Source organism: Castor canadensis, chromosome 9 (assembly GCF_047511655.1).
Source record: "Castor canadensis chromosome 9, mCasCan1.hap1v2, whole genome shotgun sequence".
Lineage (NCBI taxonomy): Eukaryota > Metazoa > Chordata > Mammalia > Rodentia > Castoridae > Castor > Castor canadensis.
Window position 1 is genome coordinate 47,097,094 of NC_133394.1, and position 23,332 is coordinate 47,120,425.

General features: G+C 35.8%; 1 protein-coding gene across 2 annotated transcripts in view; it reads left to right on the forward strand.

Moving 5' to 3' along the window:
* Ugt8 (UDP glycosyltransferase 8) overlaps positions 1–22,513 on the forward strand; it is a 72,083-nt gene extending 49,570 nt beyond the window's left edge. For both annotated transcript variants that reach the window (XM_020153350.2, XM_074041590.1), the window contains exons 3-6: positions 11,409–11,551; positions 12,754–12,830; positions 15,377–15,596; positions 20,018–22,513. In XM_020153350.2, coding sequence (XP_020008939.1) covers positions 11,409–11,551; positions 12,754–12,830; positions 15,377–15,596; positions 20,018–20,381 — 804 coding nt within the window. In that variant the 3' untranslated portion in view covers positions 20,382–22,513. The remainder of the gene's footprint in view (positions 1–11,408; positions 11,552–12,753; positions 12,831–15,376; positions 15,597–20,017) is intronic.
* The last annotated feature ends 819 nt before the right edge of the window (positions 22,514–23,332 follow it).

Sequence of the window (23,332 nt, forward strand, 5' to 3'; positions counted from 1 at the left end):
TGTAAATGTACTTTTTAAATTTTATTATTTACTTCCAGAGTCCCTGATATTGAAGGCCGCAAGTCTGAACTGGACTTTGAACTGTTGGACAGGAAATCATATCTAGTTCTTTTATATTCCTGGTACCTTGTGCCTGGCACATAAAAGGTGACCAATAAAAGTTTGTTTAATTATGATTGAGCTATTGATTAAATGAATATGCCTACAGATTAAGCACACTGCTACATTTTCTCCTTTTTGGTAAGATCAATAGACTTCAAAAGGAAATGTGGCCATCAGAATTATTTTTGGAAAAATACCAGGTTATTACATTTTTTATTGAAGTATTGATGAGGTTCATAGCTTAGAATTAGGTTCTTAGGTATTTTGGGACCTCATCTTTACAATCTTACTATTTTCTTGAAAGAGATAGATGGATTTAAAGTCACAAGGTCAGCAACTGCTAGTTTTCAGCGGCTGTTGGTCACTTTCTATTCCTCTGATCTTTTCTGAGAAAAGAATGCTAGGGACTTCTTACGAACCTCTTATCACTATTTTGAAAATCAACTATGCTCTTGAGAAAGGAACCAAATGAAGAGATACTGAGATGTTTCAGCCCTCAGAGGTATAAAAATTATCCTGGTGACATTTAAATAGCCATTTATTATGCCCACAGGGAACAGAGAAAAAAAGATTTTTCTGTGCTCCACGTGGTAGGGGACCTCAGCCGAAAGACTCAGGATTTTGAGTCCAGGCTGAGCTTATCATCAGGTTCTTTCAGTCATGCTTGGTGGCTGATGTGAGTGGTTGGCTGAGACCTTAGTTAGAGACCTGCTTTTGGCCTCCCCATGAGCCTACATTTGGTGATACTGTGGTGGCTGGATATTGAGGGTGAATGATCCAAGACCAAGAAAAACATGTGACACTGTCTCCTTTGTTGTGATCTAGCTTTGGGAACCACATAGTGTTACTTCTGTCACACTCCGTTGATCAGAGAGGTCACCAGCCTGCCCAGGCATGGACAGAGGCAGCCTGTCTTGATGAGGAGGTTCTGAAAAGCAGATGTGAAACTGGAATAGCACTGTAGCTCATTTTAGGAAAATACAGCTTGTCACACCATATGATTCTAATGTTTTTATTACAGTTTTATAATTTTGTGTATGATTAATAATTTAAATCTTCCTACATTACTTTTACCAAATAGACTACTTTACTAATACCCTAATACCTAGTCTGTTAAAAAAGACAGTTAGGTGTGTACCAGATACTGCTATTGATGGAGTGAATTTAAACTTTAAAATAAAAATTTTATATAAATTTTTAGAATTTAGATTGTCTAGAATTTTTTTCTGCAGTACAATAAAATTTTGTCCATTTAATGAGCATTCAAAATCCCAGTTGTTTTTTAAACCAGTCTTAATGTGTGATTGTCAAATCTCTGTTTTTCATTTTTCTTGGATCTTGTAACAATCCCCAAAATACATCACAGTTTTTAAAGAAAGGAAAATTTTCAAGTACAAATTTTCAAAGTTCAGGTTTTTTTTTTTAACCTAAGCTATCTGAGATCAGCTTTCCTGTATGATACCTTATTGTCTTAGAGACATCGTTTTGCATTTTGTGCCTGATGAGGACATTCTCATGTATAACCTCAACACAAAGCACCAAAATAAGGAAATCAACAGTGATGCATTTCTACCACCTAAGTCGCACACCTCACTGGGGTTTTGACAGGTTCTGTGATAGTGCCTTTTGGAAGGAAAGGATCCAGAGCAGCATCAGATGTGTTTTAGGCTCTTCTTGAACATTCGTTCAGCGTTTCATTCTCTAATGACTGTGATGTTTTTGAAGAGGGTAGCCTGCTATTTGACAGAATGACCCTCAGTTTGGATTTGTCTTCTGCTCCTCACCAGTGGATGCAGGTTTTGTTTCCATGGCAGAGTATCACAGGAGGAATATAGTGTGCTCTGCCTCTTACATCTTCTCCAGTGGTGAACAGTTTTGACTTCCTTCATTATTGATATTGTCTACTTTGATCATTTCACTAAGGCGTTATGACACCAGGCTTCTCCTCTGACAAGTTATTAATGTTACCTTATTAATCAGTCAAAATTTGAAGCTATGAAAATATTCCTCAACAACCTCTTAGTCTCTGGGGCAAAGCATTGTAAGGATCATGAAGAAAGTGTTGGTGGTTCTTTTTTTTTTCCTAGAAGAAAGACAGACTGACCTATCTTCAATCTAGGAAAATCACATAATCTATAAACTAAACTTTAAAGTTTAAAAGAGACATTTCTTTAAGGTGCAGCAATAGTTTCTCTTAAATTTCAAGAAAAGCACAGTCTTATTTTTCCAGGTAACTGAAGAGAAAAATACAGCCATGTATTTTTATCCTCATAATGATTTAGAATACTGTTACCTGTATTGATTTATTAAAAGAAATAATTATTGAGTACCTACGGTGTCCCACAAACTAGGGAAGACAAAGTATTCTGCATAGACCTAATATCTACAAGCAGTGAGCTAGATGTCTGCAAGATAACAGGTCTTCCAGGGTGAACAAGAGGCAGTTCTGATAAACAGCTATGGTACGAGGGAGTGTGGTAGGGTATATCTGTAATCCCAGCTATTTGAGAGTCTGAGGTGAGAGACTCGTGAGCTCAAAACTAGACCCGACAAAGTTAGCAAGACCGTATTTTCAAAAACAAAATGAAAACAGAAGGGCAGGGGTTGTACCTTAAGTGGTAGAGTGCTTGCCTAGCGAGCAAGTAATAAGATAGATGGATAGATAAGCAGATAGGTAAACAGGTAGGTAGGTAGGTAGATAGATAGATATAAAGAAAAAAGATAAGAAAGAAAGATAAGACAAAATTATGATATGAGGAAGGGATGCTTGGCTCTAGGTGACAGGCTGCCTGGGGGAATGAAGAGAAAAGTAGCGGAACACACTCTCTCAAAGCAGGTATTTTTGTTTATTTATTTGTGTCTGGAAGGGTGTCAGGTATGTACGTAGCAGATGCTCACTAAGTGTTGTATAGCTATGGCCATTTTATGTCTAGCTGAATTTTGATATTTAACCTGACAGCTGATTGTTAAGGAAAGAATGTTCCAGGATTGTGGAGCTGTATGCTGTCTCAGATGTGCAGAGAAGACATGTCTGTACATTCTGTCCTTCCCCTTGCATCCCCTGTCCTCTTTGAAATAAATGTGTTCAAATTTCTCGCATTCTCCTCAAACCTCTGGGTTCTTGATTTCCTTTTGTACCATAAGAAAGATTTAGCTGTCTTTTTTTTTATGTTACTTGAACTCAGGGCCTTGCATTTCCTAGGCAGGTACTCTTCAGCCACGCCCCCAGTCCTGTCTTGGCTTTAGTTCACTCATAAAAAAAGGGGGGTGGGGTGGGTCTTGCCTTATGCTGGCGCCAACCTGGACAGTGACCTTCCTGCTTACACTTTCCATATAGCTAGGATGACAGGCATGCCTACACATAGCTTGTTTTGTGCTAAGATGGGGGTCTCACTACCTTTTTTCCTGTGCTTGCCTCAAACTGTGGTCCTCCCAATCTCTGCCTCCCACTTAGCTGGTGTGGTAGGTGTGAGCCACCGTGCACAGCCTAAATGTCATTTTTGAACACTTATTTTTCTTTTCTGGTGAGAGTTTCATCTGTATTTGTCTAATACTGCTGTCTTTTTTTTGTATCTCAGGGTAGTTGCCATAGCACCTTGGTACCTTGCCAGGCTTATAGTTTTGGGTTGTTCCAGCTGCTTGTGTACAGTTTCTTAAAGGGCTTAAGAACCTTGAAAATATAACTTTCTTCAAAGTCAAATCAGGGTTTCAAATTTTGCTTACTTCTTCTAATTGCACCTGTATAGCAAAAAGTAAAAGCCTATGAAAACAACAACCAAAAGAACACAGGATCTCAGTGGAAAGGAGATCCTTCTGTTCCTTTCTCATTCTCCCGAATGTCCACAGTGTTACCAATCTTCTGAGATTTTGTAAACTTGAACCATCACCTTGGCATTAATTTCTGTTTCTTCTTTGGGTTAGTTGTAATATGAACTCCTTTGGATAATCTTGGAAATCATTTGAATTTTCTAGAAAAATGACTAGATTTGATAATGCATTTCAAACATTTTTATACTACTTTTCACTCATGTGCTAGCCAGCTTTATTCAGAAGACTCTAGAATGTGATGAGCTAAATCTAATATAGAATATATGTTAGGACAAATGCCTTTCTTTTTCTCCATACGCATATCATTTCACTCCATAATCAGACAACCTGGCTCGGTAGAAGAACAGGCTAAATTTTACTTGACAAAGCACTTTTACACATTTGACCTCACTTATTCTTCATAATGTCCTCTGACATAACTTCAGCACTTGTAGAGATGAAGAAGCTGAGTTGCAGGAAGAATAGGCAACTTGGTTAAGATCACAGAGCAAGTTACAGGATTGGGGTTTGGAGAAAAAGATCTCTTGCCTAACAAATCAGTGAGCACAGTGATTGGTGTGCATTCATTCTGAATGGTAACTGTTATATTTCCAGTGGTGCTTCTTTGTTTAATGACCTTCTTTGTTGATGACCTATTTTAGCAGTAGTTGAGATCAAGAACAAGATTTTTCTTAATGCTTTGTATCAAAATATCTGTTCTTATTTGACCTACTAGATTTTGAAGAATGAGTATTTCGATTCTTTACAGCCCACCTGACTTGAGCAGACCACTCTTTATACTAGACATGCTACAGTAGGAAAAAAGGCCTATTGATGTTTGTGTTGGGAACAAGAGTGGCCCCAGCACCCTTCCCCGTTTCTCCCATCACCATCTCTGTGGAGGGTTCTCCCACAGTCCAGGCATTCTTTCTCTCAGAATAGATGGAGCTGACAAAGGATGCAGTGTTTCTGGTTTCTTGCCGGGGCTGCCCCCCTCTCAAGGCTTTGTTGTAGGGGGAGAGAAAGTAGGTTTGGGGCACTGGGTGTCCTCAGGACATATCTGTGGCTAACTACTGCAGCTCCATCTATCCCAGCCCTCAGATCTCTTGAAGATTCCTCTACACGTCTAGAAAATTCTGACATCCTCAGAATCAAGCCTATTGAAGACTAAAGTGGACCTGTACCATTCAGCCTTTAATTAGTTATTCTTTTCTTGGTCGTGTAGTGTTTATTTTTTAAACAACTACTTTACATTTCTGGAATTAGAACTTGTCTAACATTGGCCACAATTAGTAGGAAGTTTCTGTTTGTTTTTGAGTTGTGGGCTGAGTATGTAAAAAAAAAAAAAAAAAAAGAAATCACCCAATGGTGGTCTTCTCCAAAAGTCTCAAAAGGTTACTTTTTTACTTCTGCTTTTAATATTTTTCACCATTCTCCATTTCCTGACTTCTATCATATGAAAGTATTACCTGAAAATCACACTTTTGGAGCACTTGCTCCTCACGTGTAATGTTAGCAGGCACCTTAGTTCTTATTCTAACCCATCTCCTGTCACAGAGCCCTCAGCACTGTCCCCTGTCATACTGAGCAGCAGGAAGAGAGAGGACCATACACCTCTCAGTGCTCTGTTCTTCCTACAGACCAAGTCCAAGTTTAGGCACTTGGTGTATAATTTCTATAGGAAAAGAAATCTGGCAACATTAGAAAACAAATCACTTTCTTTACAGGTCATGATCATTAAAAAAATAAAGGGCAGATATGTAGTATCTATCTGATATATAGATTATCCATATTTCCTTCTTATGCTATATTTTCCCAGAAAGAACACAAGACAACCTCAAGCCTTCAAGAAGATAAAGTGATTGATTGTTTTGCAAATATAAAACTTCAGAAGAAAACATATGGGCATCTAAAGTGAGAACTTAAATTGTATAGGAGTGAATTATTCATACTAATATAGTGAGGGATTGCCTAAGAGTGTCACTAACTTCCTGTTTAATATTTTATACATTATTTTGATCATTTCTTTTATTTCTATTTTGAAAAATCAGAGTCCTTCACTTGGTTTTTAGGTTGCCCTGAGCCCATAATGTGAACTCTGGGTTTGTATGTGTGCTGAGGGTTGAAGCAGACATCTCTGCCCTGCACCTACCATGCCACCTAGTGGAGCAGTGTGCGTGCAGTGCCGACAGCTGAATGGAAGGGGCCCGATGCAGTTTCTAAATCTGTGTTTTCTGTGAAATGGAACGTGTGTGTCCACTCTTACACAAATATCTGTAACGTGTATAAGAAGTGAAACTGCTAGGAAATTATGCATTAAAGAAGAGTCCTTAAATTAGGTTAAATATGAAAACAGCTAGGAGAATTCCAGAATAAAAAGTAATAAAAGAATCTAGCATTGCAAATATTAAATGTATTATAAAATGGTAAATAAAACTCTGACATTGGCTCAGGAATGAGCAGATAAATCAGTGGAGCAGAATCAAATTCGTAAGTTGAATGAAAGGGTGGTATTTCAAATCATTGAAGACAGGATGAAATTTTCAATAAATGATGCTGAGAAGAATAGATAATCATATGTTAAAAATAATGATGGAGCCCAGCCTCATTCTTTGCCTCAAAATAAATTCTGATTGTGTGAGAATTTAAAACATAAAAGAATTGATGTTATTGAATTATAAAAAGAAAATACAGACCACTTGAAAGTTATCTTGAAGTAGGAAAGGCTAGCTAGATAAGACAGTAAACCCAGGGGCCATTTAAGAAAAGACATTTTATCCTTCCAGAAAAAAAAAAAATCTTGAAAGAAAATAGCAAACAGATAATACTTAAGAGTTAGATACTGAACTAAATCATTCTTTAATGCTAGTATATTGAGAATTTTGTAGGCTACATGAACACAGTTTGAATTTGTGCTTCTCTGATTTACCATCTATGTTTATGGTATTTGGTTTTCTTCTGGGAACTGTTTTTTCAAGTTGTGCTCATTTTCCTCTTACAGTTTTTTTTAGTTATTAGCCTCTTATTATACAAGTTGTAAATATCTCTGCCAGTCTGCTTGTTAGTCTGTTGCTTTTTAAAATGTCTTTCATACTCTAGAAGTTTAATTGTTCTATAGTGATACCTGTTTCTCTTTTTTTGTTACTTCTGGGGTCTCTGACTCTAAAGAAGACCATTCAAATACAATAAAAAAATTTTTTGTGTCTTCTTCAAGTACATCATACATTTTAATTCAAGTTAATGTTTTAATCCTTCTGGAATTTGTGCTAATGGAGGGCAGAACTTCATACTTTTTTGAGATCAGTTCCTGGATAACTCCTTTCCCCACTGATGAAAATTCTGAGTTCACATCTGCACAGCAGTGTCTCTATGGCCGTCTTCATTGCTTCATGAAGACTAAGATGCAAGAGGTCATGGCAATGGCTCTGAACTCCAGGGCTCACTTTAATAATCCAGGAGAGCATGCTCTGCCTGTGTTTTTTCAAAATGTTCTTGACCTTTTTTGATACTTTCTTTTCTGAATGAAGTTTTGACCCATCTTTTCAAGCTCCATACCTGTCTTCTCGGAGTATATGCTGAGGATACATTGAATTTAATTTTATAAAAATTAGCACCTTAATGATGTCAATATTTCGTGCCCAGGCATGTATACCTCTCTCCATTTACTTAGTTCTTCTTTTTTTGTCCTTTATTAAAGTTTTCATGCTTTCTTCATGAACGTTTTACACCTTTCAGTTAAGTTCTTTCTTAAGTATTTATGAATGTTGTTGATGTAAATGAATTAATTTTTAATCTTTTAATTTGTAATTTTCTTGGAAGAAGGCAAGTTCTGAAGTACTGTATATTTAATAGTGTTAAATTTCTGAAATCAGGATTTTTTTTTTTTACATTGAACACAGTTACCCTGAAGGTTTGCTAAAGGAGCTATTGCTAAATCAAATTGCACTTTATAGTGAATGGTTTCTTTTTAAAATTTTTATTAGCATATAATAGTTGTACAGGAAGATACATTGTGATATTTACATATGTGCTAACCATATATCTTAATTAGACTGTTCCCTCTTCATTCTTCCTCATCCCCTCTCCCTTCTTAGAATAATTTCAACAGGTTTCATTCTTCTACTTTCATATATGGCTACAAAATATATCCACCATATACACCCTCACCCTCCCTTTCTTTGTGCACATCCCACTCCATTCCCCGCACTGGTACCCACCTCAGTGGAAAAGACCTGCTTTACCTTCCTGCCCTTCATTTTTTTTAAGTGTACATTGATAGTCCAAGGGGGTTTTGCCTTGGTACTTCAAGCCTTGTATACATCATACTTTAATCAAATTAAGTCTCCCATTACTTAGTCTTTCTCTTTCACCATGTGCCCCTAATATTTAACAGCTTATGGTGTAGTATGTTATGTTATATTCAGATATATAGATGGGTTGTTTCAATATTTTTCAGTCTCTAACATTTTCTTTCCTTCTCCTGCCTCTCATAGTCCCTTCAGACAGAATCACCAATATAACTTTGTTCTATCTCTCTAACTATATGTGTGTGTGTGATCATATATGTATTTCTATACACATTTAACTTATAAGTCCAGCTTCCACATGTGAGGAAAAACATGCGACCTTGACCTTTTGAGCCTGGTTTAGTTCGCTTAATATGGTGTTTTCCACTGAATGGATGGCTGCTTAAATTCCAGAAAATAACTCTGTGTATGTGTACATAGGAGCGATGCCACCTAGTGCCTCTCAGCTCATTGGCATATTTTTCATGATGTTCCAATCCCAAAGTCTTTGCCCACCATTCAGCAGAACAATCCTTCAGTGCTAACTGTGAATCTGTTCTTACCTCCTCCACACTACCATTGCCAGCCAGATCCAAAACCTGACCCTCAGTGTCCCTGAAAACCTCTGTAACACTGAACACTTTGTGTACTTTGGCTGGAGATTGGAGATCATATAGGGAAGGGGTTTATGTTCAGGTGTCCTTTGGCTCCTTATCTCTACTCCAGCCTTTCCCCTCATCTCTTTTACTTCCATCCAGGAAGTAGTCATTTGAGTATCACCTTGGGCCTCTCCCTTCTAAGCCAAGTGGAGTTATTTTCTGAAAGTACTGAGTACTTTTCTTGAATAAAATCATGGTGAATATAATTTTTTTCTACTCTCTTACATAGCAGTAAAGGGTAAATGCTTAAATATATTCTTATTACTTGGTAGGAAAGGCTGGAAAAGTTGGCATATGGATTTCATTTTGCATCATGCAAAAAATTTTAAAAAGTATTTATTGCATGGACTTCTTTGAATCTCACATTTTAAGTCTTTGTGAAAGACCATTTAAATAACGTTACTATAAAGCCTCATGTATCTGAATATAAACTTTTTTTGAATAATTGACTTACAAGCTTTAGAGAATTAGGTGTTAGGTGACAAATTATTTGAAGACAAACTATAGGGTAAATCCCATATGTTCAAATAATTCTACATGCAGCATTTGCATTTGTTTTAAGTACATCTGTCTTTAGACTGTGCCTAAAATTAAATTTTAAAATAGACTTGATCTTGTTTCTTACTTTGAACCCACAGATAATATGATTAAATTTTCAGCATATGTGATATGCTTGGTAAATGAAACAGAATATAAGTTAATAGCTTTAGACTAAAGTTAAGATCGCCTTTGTTTCTTTTGCATATTTTTACTTTCCTAGAAAATATTGCATTTTGATAAGATTTTTTTCCTACCAAATAATTGTAGCATAATTTCCTTGATATCTAGGTGCATAAACTTCCTCTCCCCATCACTCTTAGTAAAAATAGTGCCACAATTCACCAATTCATTGGGGGCATAAAAATGTGGTCCCTCTCTTCCCTTGCTGAGAATAAGTGCAGTAGAGCCAGTTAATACAAATCTCATTAAATGAAGAAAAGAGGAACAGATAAAAAAGCAAATTTATCTAACATTTCATTAAGCTGAGCAGTGATGCCACTGTAATAATACTCATTATGCAGAACTGCACAGGAACTGTAAGTCAGGTTATGCTGGAAAGTGCTGTAAAATGCAAAACCTGGGGAAAAGGGACCTATTATACACTGGTGTAGAATTAATGACGCTACTATGGAAATCAGTAAGGGAGTTCCTCAAGGGACTAGAAATAGGACTGGTGTATAATTCTGGTATACCATCCTAGTCATGTATCTGAAGAAATGTAAGTCAGCATACATAGCTGTACCTGTACACCCATGGTTATAGCAGCATTATTCACAATACCTAAACTATGGAATTGCCCAAATGTCTATCAACTGGTGATTGGATAAAAAAAATGTGGTACATATACACGCTGGAATATTATTCAGCCATAAAGAAGAATGGGATTATGTTGTTTGCAGGAAATGGATGGAACTAAAAATCACTGTGTTAAATGAAATAAGCCAGATTGAGAAAGACAAACATCACATGTTCTTTCTTATATGCAAAATCTAGACCTTAAAAAAAGAGAGAGAATGACACAAATGTAGAACAGGGAGACTGGGGATGGGAAGCAGTGGGAGGAGGGACAAAAGGAGAGGGTGAAGAAAGGAGAGGTGAATGTTTGAATTACTTCATATGCATGTGTGAAAATAGAATAGTGAAACCAGTTAAAATTGTTGAAAGTGGGGAAAGGAGCTAATATTAGTACAGCAGGTGAATTTGATCAAAGTACATCATATGTATGTATGGAATTATCACTAAAAAAACCCTTGTACAATTAATATATACTAATTTTAAAAATACATTGGTAACAGAGCCATTCCAAATAACTCCCTGATCCTGAGCAAGGTAACTATAGGGTCTGGTGCAGCAGCACTGAGCACCCTCTCTGCACACCATAATACTGCCTCGAACATGGGCCAAGCCCCTGTTTTCATGATTACCTTATGACCTAGGCATCATCAATGGAGAGCAAGCAGGGAAACTGTATATTCTTCACAGTGCTGTAGCACTGTTAGTTTTCATAAGAAAAACTAAAACTCAACATCTGTGGCAAAACTATTTGCAAAGATGATTCGCTGAAATCTGTAGAATAAAATACGGTGAATGGTAACCCTTAAAATGAACTGCTTTAATTTTCAATACAAATCAGTCATACTGGCAAAAATTTGTCAAAGATGCATCAATAAATTTTTGCCAGTATGATTGATTTGTCATAAATCCAATCCACATCTTTTTGTTCACATCCTCAACACAAATTTATCTCTGCTTACGTACTATTAGTTTGAATTTTTTGAGTGATGAAATCTTAGGCAATTACCTTCTTTTTTATGGTGGTTGTCATTGCTGATTAGCTTTCAAAAGTATGCCCTCTTTATTTCAGTTAGTGCTGTCAGATTACACATTCTAGACAAAAGCAGCTATAGAGGAAAATACTATACGCTCTTCTTCTTAATTATGTTAGGCTTTTTCTTAAACTGGGATGTTGATGAACCTGACTGTGAATGGTCTTGGTCCATGTTTCCATTTATAGGATCTCCAGAGGTGGGTCAGTGGTGCTAAAGAACATGGCTTCGTCCTGGTATCTTTCGGAGCTGGTGTAAAGTATCTGTCAGATGACATCGCTAACAAACTGGCAGGAGCTCTGGGGAGACTGCCTCAAAAAGTGATCTGGAGGTAAGAAGGTAGAACAGATTTCTTCTCTGCTGTTGATTTTTTCTTTTTTTTTTTTTTAGCATCCCTTTGTTCAGCCTGCAGGTCCTCGAAAAGCACAGCACATCGATTTGTTGACAAGCTTAGCCAGGTGCCCTTGGGTTTCCTTTTGTTTCTCAGTGCATTTAAATTTAAAAATTAATTCATGAGGTCTTTGAGAAGTAAAGAGACCTCTGGCCTGGAGTGTAGGATGAATATGATTTGAATGATTTAGTCTGTGTTGGATTATTTTTATGATTTCTTCAAATTTTTATCCTCATTTATTCTTCTGTTCCTAATTTAAAAAAAAAAATTTAGTTGTAATTTCCTGCCTTTCTACATATACTCCAAATTGCTTTTGGAATGGGCTCAATAATGATGAATGAATGAGTAAATAGTTTATAGTTCATGGACTTTGGACTCTTCCAAGTACTCTGTGTCATCTAGGCTTTCCCTTTATGACACTGCGTACGGCTAGCCTGTCACTGGTAGCTGAGTTAGGAAATGGATGCATATTTTATTGTAGCTGTTCAGGACTTTTCCCTTGAGATTCTAGTCCACTGAGCTTCCTTAGCTGTGATTCAGAATGCAGCCATTTTCCTTTATTTAGGATAAATTTGTCTCTTCAGTTCATACTCTTGCCATTCTCTTAGCTGTTAAGCACCTTTGAGGTTCATCTTTTAAAGACTGGGCAAGGAACAGCCTACGTTTGTCCTGTGCTTTGCAGAGTTCCACTCTGTGGGGCCAAGCTAAAGAACAGTGCTTCCTGCTTTTCTTCTAAAACTTACACTTTCTTTTGGGTTCTGGCTGTCAAGGTTTAGGGCTAGTGACCATCTACTATGACTCCCACTAGTCCTTCTTGTTTCTGCTCTGGGTACTGGTGTTGATGACTGCTAGTGAAAGTTCGTTTTGGTTGGTTCCCCTGATCTCTATGTATAGGTGAGAAGAGCTGATGGAAAACAGATCTTTATACAAGCAAATTATATTTTATCTGTCCCTCAGTCAATGAAAGTTTTTTTTATTACCAAGAAATGATCAAATTTTTGTCGATACTAAAACATGATTTTATTCTTAATCAGCAAATGATCATGTGACACTTAATTGTAAATCTAAACATTTAACCAGAGAGCTCATACCAGGAGCAAGGCTTTATTTCTGAACAATTCATTCTCTGGTGTACATTTTAGGTTTTCTGGAGCCAAACCAAAGAATCTAGGAAACAACACTAAGCTCATAGAGTGGTTACCACAAAATGACCTGCTAGGTAAGTCACTGACATGTGGTTACTTGGCTATTAGAGTTTAATTGTATAAACATAATTTTTATACTTGAGTGGTTTGTGAACTATGTGTATAATTTGTGATGGAGTCATTATGTTTTTATCTAGTATCCCAGTTCTTTAATTTCAGACCAACATTTCAAATCTTTGTTCATTGGAAAAGAATTTGTAAAATATAATTATTGGGATTTACAATTAAAAATTTTAAACCAGTCACCAAATTTAATATTTTAGAAAATATACTTAATAAACTATATAAATTAGCATTGACTAGAGCAATATATGATTAAGCTAATTGGGTAAAAATGGTAAAATTAAAAACAATGAAAACACAAACTTGAGTTACAGTTTTATTATAGATGTATCTGAGAACTCAGATAAATTGGGAGTTATTAATTTGTTTGAAAACAAGGAGAAGCAGAAAGCCAGAGAAATAGTACATTTATTTCAACGTCAATTGGATCATCTGCCTGAAATTTTTCCTAAATCACGAGGCAGTTTTGAAACACTTAATTATTTAAATTTGTAAATTATTTAAATTTGCTATATTTAACTCAAAATTAAAATACAATTATTATATGTGTATCTTTTAAGTATATTTGAATCCAAATAATTTAACTGTTCAACAAGCACAGAGAGTAAAAATGAAAATTTTCATTCATTAAATTTCTGGGACGACACAATGCTATGTTGTCCTTTAATATATATTAAGGAAATTATAAGAAATTTATTATGTTTTGGCAATATTGAGTACCATTTATTCAATAATACTAATACCTAACATTATATAAAAATGCCTGTAATTTTTAATAATAGTCTTAAAACACAAGTAAAATTTAAAATTATACTTTTATTTTAAAACATAGTTTCTAAAAGCTACTGTGGTTCCTGAAAAGCAATTTTAATTTTGTAACTGTGCAACAGTAAATAATTTTTTGTATATATTTTCTTTTCATCTAGCTCATTATAAATGTTATTTTGTAAATGATAAAACTGAGGAGGAATGAGCACAAGACAATTTCCCTTTCATGATACTTGCATTTTGCATTTTTTTTCCTTTTTTTCTGTTGTGTCTTTTAATGCTATGATTTTGGGTTCCATAGAAAGTGGGCAAGAAGCAAGAATGTTAAATAGAATGAGATAACCTGACTATCAGCAGTCTCAGTGCAGCAGTGTGACACTGTTGTCTAAGAACATCTAGACTTGTATCATGTGTGACCTCTGGCAAGGTGAAGCTACTCTAACTCTTTGGTGGTCCATGCCTGAAGACATCCTCAAGGCTATGCCTCCTCTGGCTTCCTCCAGCCTCAGCTCTCTGACTTTTCCAAGATTAGGGTCCTTTGTAAACTCTAGGCATGACCTTTGCAGTTCCTCCGATGACATCTATGATCAAAGATTCCTCCAGGATGAGAAGTAGGAACCAAATTAGTGTTTCCCCACACACACTGAAATAATCCCCTTCTTTCCAGCTCTGTTTTATTTTTCACTACTAGGCTTGGTGGCATGGTTTTGAAAGTGTTCTGCTGCTAAAAAGAAAGTTCAGCGTTTACTTCTAGTGCTGATCCTTTAGTTAAAGTTAAGGGTTAGAAACCATGACTCACCAACCCTACTAGACTTTGGGACAGGGTTGCTCTGAGAGCATCACTGGCATCATAATTTACACACATAATCAGTTTTGCATATGATGTGTATATATTAAAATATTAGTATTTCTGAAAGCTATAATTATTCCTTGACCAATTACACATTTCCTAAGTGCAGTGATTATTTTTCTTGCACTTCCTATGCAAATTTTTGATCCCTTTTGTGAGATGTAGGTTGTTACTAAAAGTTTTGAAGTATAGTATTAAAATTTTTGAAAAGTTATTTCTTTTAATCTTGTGGCAACTAATTGTTATATGGTTTCCCATCTCCTACAAATTATTTTTATGAGTATTTGTCTTTACTTGTTTGTGGGCCTAAAAGGTGAAACTGAACCCTAAAATTGTGAAACATGGATGCTGATAGAACTTGAATTGTAAATGGTGGCTACTATACACCATTCCTCCTTGGATAAGCATTAAATTTTTCTGCTGGCTCCTGAAATCCAGTCTTACATTTTTACATTTTCTTTTGCTAAATGATCCTAATAAAGATAAATGATGCTTGATAGCCAGAAAGTTGATCTCTTATACTGGGATTGATTGTTCTTTCTTGCTTTCATTGGCTTCCTATTCATTTTTGACCATTTAAATATGTTTTGCTAGTCAAGTGATGTTTGTGTCTCAGAGGAAGTTGTAATATATTTTCTTGATTAGTGCTATACATTTCAATTACCTAAAAATACCTTTATTAATTATACGTAAGTCAGATAATTATGTATGTAACCTATATATATAAGGTTACATACATTACTGTAGAGAGGAATCAGTACAATTAGGCCTTTAAAAATCTTATGTCTAGAATATTTGGCCGCTATATGTTTACTTTTTTAAAGACATTTCTTGAAAAATCTGAAGTGATAATATTTTTTCTTTTTTATCTTTCTTTAGGGCATTCAAATATCAAAGCCTTCCTGAGCCATGGTGGTTTGAACAGTATTTTTGAAACTATGTATCATGGTGTACCTGTAGTGGGAATCCCACTCTTTGGAGACCATTATGATACTATGACCCGGGTACAGGCAAAAGGCATGGGGATATTGCTAGAATGGAAGACAGTTACTGAAGGAGAGCTGTATGAAGCACTGGTGAAAGTTATCAATAATCCCAGGTAAGGTTCAATTAATATGAAGGCAGATGAAACATTAAATATACCAACATGCATACATACCACCACCACAGTATAATCAGCAGGCAGTTGTTAATAATTGTTAATAAACCCATCATATGAGCATCCTTCAGATTCTGGTGATAAAGCCTTTCATATGCTTTCTCTAATCTTCAAACTGAGGGAGAAACAGCAGTGGGAACAATCATTAGGTCCCTCCAGTGTATCAAACATTGTCTTTTATTTCATTTTAATATTCATCACAGCCACATATCATAGTTTCATTATTTATGTTACAGAAATGAAGCACTTGGAACTCAGCTTTGGTAATTTGCCCACAGTCACACAGCTATTAAAGAAAAATGTGAAGCCAGAATTGTCTGGTCCCCAAGCTAGATCCCTTTGTACTGCATGGTAAACCTGGTGCTACTGGCTTTCCCTGTCACTGGTGCTGCTGAAATGCTAAGATTTATTTGGTTACATGAATGACTGATCAAACTCTTTATTGTGCCTTTTAGATTCTGATGTGTCCTGAGTTAACCCGCTTTGCAAATGAGTCTCCAAGGGTAGAGAGCTGGTCTGTGTGGCTTTAAAACAAAGCAGCAGTCATCCCCATTTTAAGACATAATGTTTAATTTATCATGCATTTCAAATAACATTGAAGAGAAGAGTAAATTCTTCTGTTTATACCCCAGGCATATAGCTGAATTCTGGGTTGAGAAACACTGCTAAATTCTAAGGAACACCAACAAAAAGAAAAAATATTTTATATCAAATGATGCAGCTTGCATAAAAAAATTTTGGATTCAACTAAGTTTTGTAATGCTGCCTTTAATATGGGCTCAGAGGTGGCCTTCATGCTCTGGCCCCTGAAATGACCACAGGTCTTGGTCACAGCTCTGGTACTTGGAGCAATATGTTCTGTGACCCTTGGTGCCTGAGTTTATCCCTCTTCTATGATCTGTAGTTTTCCATTTTAGGTCTAGCACATCTCAAAATATTGTTCCTAGGGGAAAAATATATATATAATATAATGTAAGTTTCTAAAATCTTGAAGGAGAGTTTTTTGGGTGGGAAAATTGCTGTTATATAGAAAAGAAAAAAAAATCTGGGTATTTATACAAAGTTAGTTCGGCTAGGTTTTTTTTTTGTTCTTCTCGTGGTGCTGGAAATAAAACTCAGGACTTTGCACATGTGACATAAGCACTGTACCATTGAGCTACACACTCAGACTAATCTAGCTGGGTTCTCTGAGTTATGGGCCAGGCTGAATCAAGGGAGGGATCAGGCATTAGATTACATAGTAATTAAATAAATCCCGGCTGCAGAGTCTTGAAGTATAGCTAGATAGAAAGTTGTCTTACTCAATGTAGAAAAGACAATGTCTTGTGTAGTATGTTGTTTGCTAAAAGTCATTTTATAAACTGAAGCTATTTTTGTTTTAAATTTGGTAATGTTTCACATTTAATAATTAATTTAGAAAGCATAATTGGCTTCACTAACATTGTATCCAAGATAGTCTACTTGGGAGGCATTGGTATAATAGTGAGCGTGGCTGCCTTCCAAGATATTCTAGTTTAAGCCAAGTAACCAATACTTCTAAAGAAGTATTTCTTAGTTGTAAATCCACTACTTAAATAATATTACATATCTTACTTCTTCCCTTATTCATCCTTTGGGTTTATTTAATGAAAGCCCATTACTCTTCTTACTTTGAGAGAATTCTTTAGAGTCTGAAGATGTTATTATTTTAAGGCAAGTTATGAAGAAAGATGAGAATTTGGTGATCGAAACATCACATACCTAACCTGAGATCAACTCTCACTAGAAGTCATACTTTTTAAAAATGTAATGTGCTGTAATTGCCTCTTACAAGGTAATTGTTGTTATTACAAGGAGGCTTCTCTAAGAGATTCCTTGGGATAGTTTAAAGGTGGTATGAATGATCATTTAAATCACACTATTGACTTTTTTACATTTTGCAATCTTCATGTTTTTTTTCGATACTGGGACTTGAACTCAGGACCTACACCTTTAGCCACTCCACCAGCCCTTTTTAGCGATGGGTTTTTTCAATGTAGGTTCTCATGAACTATTTGCCCAGGCTGTTTTCAAACCATGATCTTCCTTATCTCTGCCTCCCGAGTAGCTAGGATTATAAATGTGATCCATCAGCTCCTGGTCTCATATTTTTTCTGGTAAGGATTTTGCACTGTAAGCAAACTATTCTAAAAGTGCCACTTAACATTTCCAGCTATAGAAAATAATCTTCCCTTCAAACATCTACCTGCAAAGTCTCCAGTTTCTTTCCAGTTGAACCAGGGACCTCAGAATAGAAACATCAGACAAACTCAGACTGACTAGTAAGCATCCACTTTGTGGCTTTGCTCCTTAAAAGGAGCAGGGATCTGGTTGATGAGCATCTTCATTCTGTACTCAGATAAGCTAAGGGAGATGGTCAAGGGCTCTTGTGATAAGTAGTGATCAAAGACCAAATGAATCTTTGAAGTGGGCATTTACTCAACAGTACAAATAATCAGATTCCCCACAAAAGAATCCTTATCAGATGTAATCTGCTTCGTCATCCCTAGGGAAAGATCATATACACAATGAAATTAAGGCACCTGAAGACAAAAATTGTTTTTATCCTCTTTCACCTTTGTTAGAAACAGAAGGCTGAGTTTTATTTTCTAAGACAGTATGTTTCATTTTTGTATTTTTAAGATGCCCTTTTATCCCGTAAGGATTTTTTGTAACATAAAGAAGTAGAAAGTTTCTCATTTCCATTTTGCCATCTATTAGAAACCATGATAAATTACAAAGCAAGGTGAGGATGGCCCCTTAATATTTGGGTGAGATTTTATACTGTTCTAGTATGTGGAATGTTTACATAGCAGTAATGTTGATGTGAAGCATTGATGAGAGAGAAAATGTGGCTTTTAAAAGTTGCCTTCTCTCATCCTAGATATCTGTAGAAAGAACCTGCAAGTGGTAGACATGGCTTGCTCTTTCTGTGAGTCCTGACAGCCCTCTGCTCATTTTCAGCTGTTCAGTCGTATTTATTAAAAGATTCGTGTATAGGTCTAAACAAGTTATCCTTGATTCCCCTTGTATGACTTATGTTCTGTTCCTGTATCTTTTTATTTGACTCTACTATGTAAGTCATCCAAGTTGGAAATGTTACATTACTTCTGACCCTTTTCCTTTGACATTTAACCTGGGGTCTCACCCATTCCTGCCACCTCTTTCATTGCACCATTTTCCTATCTGGCTGATTTCACTACCATCATGGGGACATTAATGTAGCCTTCTGCATGGTCTTCCCGCTGCCAGTATCTTCCTTTCTAGTTTAACAACCAATGTCTCTGGTCTCATGGTTCCTTTGTCCTGAGATTTAAGCTACATATTTTGTCACTCAGAACACCCTCGAGATTCACTTACATCCCATCCAATTTAGCCAAACATCCCTTGTACTACAGATTGGGCATGTTCTTGCTTTCCCTTTGTTATGGATTACTTCACACTTTTCCCTTAGCCTGCCAGGTTTTTACCACTACTTTTGTTCCTCTGTAAATTACAACTCAGAAACCATATCCTCCATGATATAGTTTATAATCTCTCCAGGCTGAACCTATTTCTTACATCGAAACAATGTAAACTTCAATCCAAGAACTAGGCTCAAAAGGGTTCTGGCCGATTGCCAAAGATTGTCCCAAAATGTGCAGTTACATCTTTTTAAATTAAAATAAAATGTTTACATTATATTTACCACTTTGTCTTTTTAAAAATTAACCATGTAAGAAAGCATTTTCTTTGTACATTTGTATACAGTGATATACTCGTCTATATGTATGTATGTGTTACATGATGTTACATGTAATATGTATGTGATTTCATAGTAGTGATTCTCAACCCCTTTCATCTGATATCCTCACACCATTATTTAATGTTGCTTTAAATTAAAAAATAAATGCCATGGCTTTAAAAAACAGTGTTGGGACAAAATTCTACATTTTTTTTTCTATCCTTTTGTTTTAGAATCTAAAAAATGTATTTCCCTTCCTGGTTGAGTCTCATTGATTAATAGTGTTTAATAGCTTCTGGAGAGAAGGGCTATGTGTGATATGTTGTGCAAATAGCATAAGATTTGCAATCAGAAGAACTTGAATCTGAATATGACCCTTGTTGCCATGTTCAGGTTACTTAGTATCTCTGCTTTTGGTTTTCCTCACCAGTTTGAAGTGTATTTTATTGGGTTAAAACCGTATGTTTGAAGCAGTAACAGTTCTAGTGCCTGGAACATACTGGATGCTTAATAAAAGATAGTTGTTTATTATTGTTTTCCCCATTGTTAAATTGAGACGCCCACAAATACAGAAACCTTATACACTCATGATCTTTTTGTGTTGGCCCCCACTCCATAGCTACCGGCAGAGGGCTCAGAAGCTGTCGGAAATTCACAAGGATCAACCTGGCCACCCTGTCAATCGAACTATCTATTGGATAGATTACATTCTTCGCCACAACGGAGCCCATCACCTCCGTGCCGCTGTCCATCAAATATCTTTCTGTCAGTATTTTTTACTGGATATTGCCTTTGTGCTTTTGCTCAGTGCTGCATTGTTTTACTTCCTCCTGTCCTGCGTGACAAAATTTATCTACAGAAAAATCAAAAGTCTGTGGTCTAGAAATCAGCCTAGCACAGTTAATGGACATTACCACAATGGGATCCTGAATGGCCAATACAAAAGAAATGGCCATATCAAACATGAGAAGAAGGTGAAATGAGCCAACAGCCGAGAGAATGGAAACAAACCCCTTCAGTCACTGAATTTGGATCACTCTAATTTAGTCTAACAGCTACTAAAAGTAAAATGTTAGTAAGCAATTTTAACACTCCCTTATCAGATCTTACTAATGAAATTCTTTGGAATTAAGATGGCTGTAAAAAGCACAAACCTAAAATGCAAAAATGTATTTTATTCAAATACTGATGCAGAGTTGACACTGAATTTTAGAAGCCTTAATTATTTAAAACAATTAAGGGACCGTGTCAGACTTTAGTTTTAAGTCTTGATATGTGTATGTGTCTCAGATAAGGAATGGTTTCTTTTCTTTTTTTTTTTTTATCATTTTAAGAATTTTTGAAAATTCAGATTGTTCTACTGGGGGTACCTTGTGACATTTACTAAAGTGCTTACAATATATCTTAGTCAAAATCACCCCCTTCATCATACTCCTTTATCCCCCTCCTTCCCATTGTTAGACTATTTTCAGCAGGTTTCATTTTTTCATTTCCATACATGAGTACATTATATTTCTACCTTATTCATCTTCATTCACCCCTTCCCTATACTCCCCACACACACTGGTACTATTTTTTTTTGTCTTAATAAGATTGTGTGTGTGTGTGTGTGTGTGTGTGTGTGTGTGTGTGTTTGACTATGTATCTCCTACTCTAGAGAATTTTCACTGGTTGCTTGTTATATTTGTTGAGGGTGTAACACATTCAGGAATGAAGGAGAGAGACAGGATCCAAATGTTTCTCTTCTGGCATTTAACATGTATGAACTCAGAGCATTACCATGAAACAATATTTCCTTCAACACTGAATGCAGAGGAAGAAATGAAAAGATGAATGGCAAAGATTTTGTACTTTGATTTATTATAGTTGTTTTGTTTTTTGTCTTTGTTGTCCGTTTCTTACAGACTGTGGACACTTCTAGTGGAAAACACTTAAGTAAATGTATAAATTGGTTATGACATTTTTTGTTTCCCCCCTACCAATAATTTTCCTCTGGAAGGATTTTGTAGTTTTTCCTCCTTTATTTTACCAAGTGACATTATGTTAAATGCAAATGCAAACATTAAGACAAAGCAACAAAGCTCTGACTTTTGTTCACAGGACTAAAGATTATTGGTTATGTGGCATTTTTAAACAGGGCTGTGGCTTAAATGTTTCTGTAACTGTTTATTGGTTTTCCCATGCTGTAAATTTTGAAATTTTAATCTTAAAACATCATCCTTTTCGTCCCTTGTATGGTCCATGACACACAGTCTACAGTACATAGGTGCCAACATTTAATTCTTCCAAATGGAACATTTCTGGTTCTCTTTATTGGTATCTGTTTTGTCTGCAAAGGTTTGAGGTTCTGTTAACAAATCAGACTTTTCAAGAAATACAGAAGTGACAGAGAAATTGCTCCTTCTGCTTGTATGAATGAGTTCCTGTTTCCCTTCTCACTCCTTCAGCCCCAACTCAGCAACCTTTCCTAGTCATTGTGGCTGACATGGAAAAGTTACAGTTTTCATGTTGAACAGTCATTGTAAAATCAGGTCCTCTCTGCTGAACCATTCCCTCAGTGGCAACTATAAGTTTATTTCATGTCATTCTGTTTACCTAGCATTTGCACTACACATGTTGAGTGTATGCTTTATTTATTTATATTTGGAAATCCCATGTCTGACAGCTGAGAGTATAAAAAGACAACATTTAGTTAATGTCATTCACTAATATGAAAGAGTTGTGAAAATTCTAGAATGCTATAAATCCTTGTCATACACTATGACATACAACTTCATTACACTCCCACCAGGAGCCACTCTCAAATGTCACAATAGTTTTCTTATGTACAGACAAATGCACTGCTCTCTGAATACTTGAAGAAATGGTATTATACATATAAGCCTATTAGTTATACCTTTTCACAATCTTACCACAATATTGCCGTTAAAAGGGGAAAAAGACACAGGCAATGAATGGTGGGATGGTAACAGTACTTAGAGTGTATGAATGAGTTGATTTTCCTTTTTTTGGAATTTGATGGAGTTGACAGGAAGCACTGACTGGATGATTAAAAATAAGTTAATCTCCACTGTGACAAAAACTTAAACAATAAACATGATTTAAAATAGAGAAATGTTGTTGGAATAAAATTTTTACTCAGATTTTATTGTGCAATATTATTCATTATAGACATGCTTTAAGACAGGCCTTCCAACTTTTGTATGTGTATATATAGAGTATGAAAACAATGTGTTAAATGTGAGAATGTGTTTTTATCATTGAAGAAAGGGATTTACTTTATAAGGGCATCAACATAGTTCTTAAAATTCTGCCCCATAATTAAGAATGTTAAGTGTAGGTGTTTAATGATTGTTGTTGTTTTTGTTTGTTTGTTTCTTGATGTTTTATGAAGCTTCTTGTTAGCCAGTTTTGGTAAATAGAGTGATTTCAAATTTTCAACACTTGGGGTAGATTCTCTAATAAAGAAAAGTTTTCAAGAAGGTATTTATTTACTTATTTTTAGAAAGAGTCTCTGAAACTACTTAAATATTTCCATAACTAATCATTATCATGTTAAACACAAATGAGAACTGAGATATTATTTCTGTAGCACAGGAACTTCTAATATCCCACCAAGAGTCATTAGGGACAGGATTGGGATGTCTAGAATTAGAGAGAGCTAATGTTTGGGTTGAAGAAGTGGCTTATAATTGTAATTGGAGAAAGTTGGAAGCTCTCTTCAGAGCTCAGCTTCTCACCAAGTCCCCAAATGCTACTAAAATGGAATGACTCCCCTCTGAAAATGAAAGGTTTAAAAATGAGAGAACCATGAAGCTGGGTATTTTGTTCATCATAAGGCCTTGGGACTGGTCCCCAGGATACTTCCCACCACCGCCCCCCCAAAAAAAAGCCCAATCAAAATAAGTTGAAAAACAACTTCCAGCAATAATTC